The following is an 8,316-nucleotide window of genomic DNA, read 5'->3' as shown; positions in this document are numbered from 1 at the left end:
ATCCTGACATAAAACTTTGTGGTCCCTATACCCTATTTTTATAACTGATATTATAGCCGATCAGACAAAAGAAAAAAATAATGCTCTTATAAGTGTGAAAAGTAATAACATAATATGGTATTATAATTTAATTTGCAATTTCACTTGTGAAGTTAACCCACTGTCGAATATTATATGTAATTGAAAGGATGATGGCTCATTCACTGATGCAATGTAATGACGGACTCGCATGCTGTGCTTTTATTGGCTAACGCTACAGTCGGTCAACTGTCGTGGGCGGGAGTTGACAGTTTTACCCAATCAGATCACACACATACTGCACTGCCCCTCCGACAGTCAGAAACATGGCGTTACGGGAGCTATCGTCGCTGGAGAAATACTTAGGCTTGAAAAAGCCGAACAAGTACAGTACACAGGGGGATAAAAAGGTGACATAACTGTACATCTTTTTGGCGTCCACTGTTGGCTTTAAACCGTTATTTAATTTTATAGGAAGCTCATAAGCTATTGTAATTAGCACACAGTAGCTAACTAGATAATGCTAAGAAGCTATTCATGTGTGTTGAAAATATAGGTCGTTTTCGTAGCATAGTTACCTTGTGTTATCATTTGATAGTCAGTGATCTTTTTCATCGATTAGGCTGATACTCAGAGCAAATCCAGGCAGCAACATTTGATGCCAGCTGTCTTATTTCCACAACTCAGTACAATGGAAATAACTCCATGCTTTGCGCATGCCCGTTCGTAGAAGTAAAGTGAGGGGAGGAGTGGGCTGTCACTGTCTTCTATAGATTAGCTGTACGGAGTTACACTGTAGCTCTGTAATATGAATTGCACCTTAAGTATTGATGACTGAAAGGGGAGGAGAGAATTAAAAGTGAGGGAGAAGGGCATAAATCAAAATGTATGGCTTCTGTCTTCAAGTCTGCTTTACTAAAGGTTAAAACAGCCTAATCTTAAAGGAAAAGGTTGAAACAATTATTCTTGTATCCCCATATTGAACATGTGGATGTTTAATTGATCTATTTTATCAAGTGAAATGTTGATAACCACTGTGCATATGACACACTCCCTCAGAGCAAAAACAATTTTATGCGTGAATGTGTAAAGTTATCAAGGGGGCATGCTGCTGTCTTTGGATCTGAAGCAACATGTTCTTTAAGGAGGTGTAAAGCAAATATGTCTGAACTTGAATCAAATAAAATGAAAATCACATTTTTCCCGTTTTTCTCTCTCCATCTCACTGCCCACTCTCTGTCTCACCTCTCCATGCAGGTACCTGTGCTACAGAATAGTAATGGTCCTCCACTGGTGGGGCTGGTGACCATCGCCTGTCACCTAGTGAAAGAGGCCAAGCGCCCAGAGCTGCTGGGTGACTCTGCAGAGAGCAGGGCTGTGGTGCAGCAGTGGCTGGAGCACAGAGTCACCAAGCTGAACGGCTGCACAAAGGAAGACACCAAGACCATCCTGAAGGTAGAGAAGCTGATATTCAAGGAAGTCTTTTGCTCTTCCAAACTGCTGTTGTACTGCATCTGTAGACTTAAATGCATCTGTAATGACGATTGTCCCAGATTTGAATGCAGTTGATTCCAAGCTTGCTCAGAATCAAGCTTTTGCTTCCAGCTAATTCTGCTTGGGGTTTTTTAGGACTTTTGAAAAGGCAATAATTTAAAAAAAAAAATCATTCTCTACCTTTGAGAGGCGCCACAGCATCTCAGTTTCTCTTACATTCTTTCTCTGTCTACCAGCTAGGCCACTGTGCGTGCGCGCATGTGTGTGTGTGTGTTTGTCTTGTTAAGGCACAAGCGACAGGAATACAGACTGATGTATGGCCCTTCAGTGACATGGCCCCAAATGACAGAGAAAAATGCTTTAATGTGCCTGACGCCAGTCAGCGTGAAATGGATCGCCAGCCACTGGTCTGCTGGACGCTAGGCGCCTCTTGGCACTGTCATGTCAGCATGAAGTGTTTGTGTGTGTGTGTGTGTATTTGCACACTTCTCAGCGTGACACACTGTTGTGGCATGGCTGAGGAATCATGCTGTGCGGCAGCATGTTATCTGGACAGGCCTCTTAAATATTTTAATGGTGCCACTTACAGAAGGAAGTTGCCCTGAGCAGCTCAGCTCTGGTGCCTGGTGGCCCCTGTCCTGTCCTGCTGCTTTAGCTCCGTCCTTCACACTCTTCTTTCAAGCACACTAGTCATCTCCCATTAAATTATCCAAAGATAAAAACTGTCAACTGCAGGACTTCTTAAACTTTCTCACCTCAGGATGCAAATATGAAATTCATAGTTTTTCAAGCTGAGACTTGTTTCTGAAGTGAATATCTTGTCACTTGTGTAATGTGACGATAAACAAGCAAATTTGGCTTATTTGGCCTTGAACCCAAAGTTAACTGAATGTTGGAGAAAGTCTGTCACTCCACCTTAAACCATTTAGACTAGTATTGGGTGACTTCCTGCTGCCACAGAAGTTGATTATTGTCATTGGTTTTATGAAGCAAATGCTCAAACATACAGCCAATTTACATCTGGGTCATTTCCCACTTTGTCTTACGTCAACAGAGAGCATCGACATCTTGAACTCCATGTACTGCATTACATGCACCATTAATATGAAAGATAGAAAACAGTTTAATTTCAGATTTTTCTCAAACTTTTAATGGTATTCAGGCATTACAATTTTGAGAGTTGTGAGCTAGGCATCAACAGTAATGGTTGCCTGAAGGCCCAGGGCCAGTAGAAAGTGGTGTTACAGTGACCTCACAGTGAGTATACTGTATCTGGATCAAATATGTAGAAAGGCAGCAACAAAAGAAAATGGTCTCTGGACTATCGTGACAGTAGTCAACTGTCAGCTTGTACAAAAGTACATCAGAAGACATGGGCACAAAGACATGGAATGAAGTGCAATAGCAATATAAATATATCTTGCAGTATTCTTAGTTATTCATTAGTTCCATTTCTGTCTAATATAAAAATTAACAGCCTGTACATGACCTACCCAAAAGGCAAAAAATAGAAGTTTTTCACATTTTTTTTGAATTCCTGAAAGTGTCTCTGTCTAAATTCTAGTACAAACCAAACTTTGCCAGCATTGTTTGTTTGTTGTTGAGTACACAGTTAAGGCGGGGGCAGGTAGAGAAGAACCCAGTTTTGGTGCTCCATGTGCTGGGTGGGGGTGGCAGGAGAGCTGCCTCTCCTCTGATGCTCGACTGGGCTTCAGCTCCATGGCTGTAGGCTAAGAAAAGCAAGGATCTGATTGTGGAAGGGGAGGAAGTCTGCAGTCTTCATGCCTTGTTTGGCATCACCCACTCTTGCCGCACAATAACTCCATTTGCCCCCAAGATGCTCCGTGTGCGTGGAGTGTTTCCTTCACACAGTGTACAAGTGCTAAAGATGGCCCCTTCCCCTGGGACCAGCACTTCCATGCACGACTTTGCACACACAGACATTGACTGAGAAATACACAAAATGATGCCCAAGTTTAGGATAGCTTCATTAGATTTGCAAGCGAGAGTTGTAGTCATTTGGTAGTGGAGTAAACAAATAGCCTGTTTTGTACAGCATCTGTGCTAAGTCGCCAGTCATGGGGAGAGATGCTATATCGCCTCAGGTTACATATTCTTCCTATCCACATAGCACAGCACAGACACACACGCAAGCTTGGGTCCAGACTCATGTACCTCACGCACCCACAGATATATAGGTTAACGAACCTGCTGTCATACCCTCTTTTCGGTCTGTAGTGTCCATCAAGAGAGTAACCTTTTGTAAACAATAACAATTTTACATGAAAGTCTTACTTTACGGAGCTCACTTTACTTTCTCTTTTGTTTCAGTTTGTTTTTCAGCGTAGCACAAAAGATTCAGACTTTGCAGTAAATCTATAGTGCAATGTAGAATAAGTCATGATAGGGCCGACAACAACACCACCTCTCTTACAGGAGGCTTCATTAGTGATTCATATAAATGTCGTTTTCTATATAATGTATATATCTGTCATGTGTTTACATTGAAATACATACTGTAATGCATAAATTAATGACCTCATTTGCATAGCTGGTTATGTTGTGAAAATTATTCTTGCAGGACCTCAACCTCTACCTGCAAGACAAGGTCTACCTGGCTGGCAACCAATTCACCTTAGCTGATACTTTTATGTACTATGGGATCCATCCTCTCCTAGTAAGTTAACCTTTTCTCTCATTTCCGCACCTCTAGTTGACACATGATTCAGATTTCCTAGTGCTTATTGTCGGCACTACTGGGACACATTTAAAGATTTTTGTAACTAATAATGACTAAAACATAAAGGCACAAAACCTTTGAGAAAAACTTTAAGATTTTCCTTAGTTTTCCAAAGTTGTGCGGGATTGCATTGTGAATATTGCATTGTGAATATTGCATATTCAGGGGTAAATGTGATTGATTTGTTATGCCTCAGTACCGTTCTCACCACCATTTACCAAGGACTCACTCATCCATCCCTTCATCCCTTCATCCAGCCTTTTCCCTCCCTATCAGCGCTAACTTCAGTCAAACCACAACTTTAATAAGCAATTTGTCACAGTGCATAACACATAATTAGACCAGTCATGTGGCCAAAGGGCATCAAGTTGGCAATAAACATGCGGGTTATAAACACATTCTCACTTTTCTTCAGAGAAATAAAGTGATGCGGCACAAAGTGATGTCTTTAGCCGCAGACCAGGGACAAGGAAGTTTGTTATGCCTTCCAGGATAAAAAAAAAAAAAGAGTTTAGAAATGGGAAAGACGGAATGAGATGGAGGGAGGGAGAGATCACATGTTGTGAGATGTCAGTGGTTGTGGTGGAGATGGAAGGTTGCCCCCCCTGCCACCAGGCAGAAGAGCGTCACTTTGGTTTGCAATCAGTGTGGTTTTAACCTCGGGGACAAAGGGTCAGCTAGCCCAACCCTTAACCACAGCCTGTCCTGATGTTCAATTCATGGAAAACAACATTACACAAACATTAAACCTGACTGATGCTAAAATGGTTTCAGGCTGGATTGTTGTCTGTGTGGGGAATTTCCACATTCCAGTTAATTAGATGATGAAAAAGCACACGCCTAATAAGATTATTTCCAAGGATGTCCTGATGCATTCTGATATTATGCTTTGTTGTTGTTGTTTGCCACCTGCATCGTGCAGTAACAGGAAAATATGTGTTTGACACAAACTTGTCAAACAATGCCAGTTCCTAGACCGCTTTAATAAGCTTTGTCCTACAGTAAATTTACACTCTTCCCATCATGTACTGCATTTGTGGTACTGAGAGTCTGTGTGGCTATTGCAGTGCCCCACAGAGGGTCTTTCCTGTAGGCCTGAGTAATTCAGTTCAGAAGTTATGATTGGTTAATAGTCATTACCATCAACGCCACATACGTTGTTTCAATTACATTTTTAAATTCCATAAAATATTAAAGCACAATGCCCTCCATCTTTCACAGCCAACAGCATTTACTGAATAAAATGGATTTAGCAACCTCACCAGCTTTCACATATGGTGGCTGATGTTTTTCCTCTTCTCTCGCACCCAGGTGGACTTGGCCATCCAGGAGAAGGAGCAGTTTGTGAATGTGACGCGATGGTTCAACCACATTCAGCACTACCCCGGCATCCGACACCACCTCCCTCCCGTAGTTGTGCTCAGGAACAGAATTTACACCGGCAGACACCACTGAGACCTGATCCCGCCCAACCCAGCCTGACTCGTCACAAGCTCGTCTGTCTTTTAGACCAGACCAAAATCCAAGAGTGTATCATATCACTGTCGTCATCATCATCACAATTTGAGTTTCCACAAAGTCACTTCCATCCTAGAGCTCCTTTTATTCCTGTTTCTCGGCTCATGATCCCTGTCTTTATGTTTTGCCCTGGTCACATACCTGAACTCTACCTGTTTAACCAGGAAAATCAGTAAAGAACAAAAAAAAAACTAAAACCTAACAGTTTTAGTGTATGAGGTACTGAAACTCTATTAAGGGATTGCTTGCTAATAAAAATCTAGTTCAGTTCATATTCTTTAAAAAAATGTCTGTTTTTAATAATTATGTAACGGTTGGGAGTGGAAGCAATAATCTCTCGGTCATTCAGTCCTGCTAACACTATTTATAAGAAGTTTGGTCTCTTAACCCTTATTCAGTAACTAGGGAGCAAAGATGTGAGACAGTTACGTTGGTCTTTTGTGTTTTTTGTTGGGAATTTTTGTAGTACTTTCCGAAGTCTACATTTGTATAGTTGCCTAAAAAAGGGAAGGCTGTGTGGGTTGCGGTGAAGTGATGTGCTGCTAGCTTGTTTAAAACGTGTTTCTATTTATAAATGGTGGTTAAATGTTGATTCTTTGTTTAATCTGAGCCTTGAACATTCAATGCGACAAAGTATTACAGGTTCAAAGAAGACTTGAGATGTTACTTAACTGGCAGTACATTATGTCCTTAGGAAAAGCAGCTTCCTTCCTGCCATATCAGAGCATTTTCACCAACAGTTTGTTCAAATAAATGTGGTTCCTGGTTCTACATCATAACCTCATAATGACCACAGTCACTGCTGAGTCCATTTTGTTCTGCCATTTCTCTGCCCTGATGAATATAGTCGGTCTCTCAGCTCGCGTCCCTATCAGGACTGTGGTGTTGGGGTTTTTTCTTACGATTTTATGCTTTTCACATGAAACTCTCAGCCATTTCACTGGACAGTTAAGTTTCTGTGTGTGTGTGTGTTCCCCGCTCTCTGTCCCACTTCCTCACCACCAGTCGTGTGGGCAGCAGTGAGCAGTTGAGCGTCAGCCCCAGAGTCAGAGATCAGAGTGAGGCTGCAATCAGTCCCACTACCACCACTGTTGATGCTGCAGGCCAGAGAGAGGGCAGCGGGCTCACCAGCTGCCACACAGATCCAGCCAGCCAAGGCCAGAACCCAGGCCCCTGGGTGACAGTCAGCCAGTGTGTGTCATTTCAACCCTCACGCTCCCACGGGGCTACTGGAGAGAGAGGGACGGGAGGGAGGGAGGCCACAGAGAGAGAAAAAGAGCACCCAGAGGCCGAGGGATCTTTTTGTGACATGTGAACAATGATCCGTGCGTCTGAAGGCCTTACTGCTGCTGGCTGGAGGTTTGCTATTAACACCATTAACAGGTCAAGGCGTGGCAGTGGTGGCAGAACCTGTAAATTAACAATATGACGGTAATGATAAAGAACAGTAGGAAAATGAGGTTAGATTAGAGAAGCAACTTATTGATCAAAGTTCCAATTTTGCTTGTTTTTGCTGGTGTATCACACTATTAAAAGAAACGTGTACACATTAAAATCTTTGAGCACGAAAATTGATAGTTCTAGTGGATAATTCTTATAATACTGGATGCTTTTGTTTGCATCAATGCTTCTGTTATTCTTTACTATCGTGTTTTAAAATGCTCCCATTTCAGCCATCTGTTTATTTTACTCCATCCTAGCAGGCTCTTCATATCTTTGTCTGTCGCTTATAGCTTCAGTGGTTTTGTTATCTGATGCAGTCATGATGTTCATCCTGTGCCAATAAATCAAAGGGATACGCAGCTCATGGCCCCTGACTTCTCTGCAGAAATTTCACTGTGTGCTTTTCACATTCTCCAAGATTTTGTTTTGCGTAAACCAGCCAGAAGACAGAGCCATTGTTCAGTGAAGTTCCGTAAAACAGCTCGCTGTGTGTTTGTGGCAAGTGTTATGAAGAAGATAAAAACGGCTTGCAGTCATTTGAGCAAGCCTTGTGACTTGTCTGGGCAGTTTATGGTGTGGTCTACCATCAAAGAAGTCCTTGTCCTCTCGGTTATGTTAATATTTGGTTGGAATGCTGTGTGCAATGTCAGACAGTTGTGCTTATTTCTGAGGTGTAAATCAAGCTTTGCCCACAAACGTTGCAGCTGGACAAATTGTTCTAAATTCACTTTAGAATAATGTGTTTGTGATGTAGCCATGGTTACAGACCATGCAAAGTTAAAAATACTTTTGTTACTCAAGCAAGGTCAAATTATAAGAGCCAGGTTAAGATGTTTGACTTTTAGAGAGCTCAAGATGACCACTGCCAAAATGTCCTTAAATAATTGAGTCATTTGAATTTGGTGAGTGTTGATGATTTCCTTTTTTTCTGTTTTAGTGTATTCCAACAAGATATTCTTCACTGTGCTTAAAAATTATTCCAACTCTAAAACATACAACGATGATTAGTGAGTCATTCTGAAACTACTCTTTTCTTGTGTGGCTTTGTGCTGACTGTTGGCAGAATCTCAAAATGCTAGTGTGGTTTGGTCGCACAGTCGGGT

At 41.8% G+C, this 8,316-nt stretch overlaps 1 protein-coding gene across 1 annotated transcript; it reads left to right on the top strand.

Moving 5' to 3' along the window:
* The first annotated feature begins 273 nt into the window (after positions 1 to 273).
* eef1e1 (eukaryotic translation elongation factor 1 epsilon 1) lies at positions 274 to 7,572 on the top strand. The gene is made up of 4 exons (XM_044177213.1): positions 274 to 428; positions 1,276 to 1,473; positions 4,094 to 4,189; positions 5,564 to 7,572. The coding sequence occupies exons 1-4, from the start codon at positions 345 to 347 to the stop codon at positions 5,705 to 5,707; spliced, it is 522 nt and encodes a 173-aa protein (XP_044033148.1). The 5' UTR covers positions 274 to 344; the 3' UTR covers positions 5,708 to 7,572.
* The last annotated feature ends 744 nt before the right edge of the window (positions 7,573 to 8,316 follow it).

This window comes from Siniperca chuatsi, linkage group LG19 (genome assembly GCF_020085105.1).
Source record: "Siniperca chuatsi isolate FFG_IHB_CAS linkage group LG19, ASM2008510v1, whole genome shotgun sequence".
NCBI lineage: Eukaryota > Metazoa > Chordata > Actinopteri > Centrarchiformes > Sinipercidae > Siniperca > Siniperca chuatsi.
This window is presented reverse-complemented; position numbering and strand designations above follow the sequence as displayed.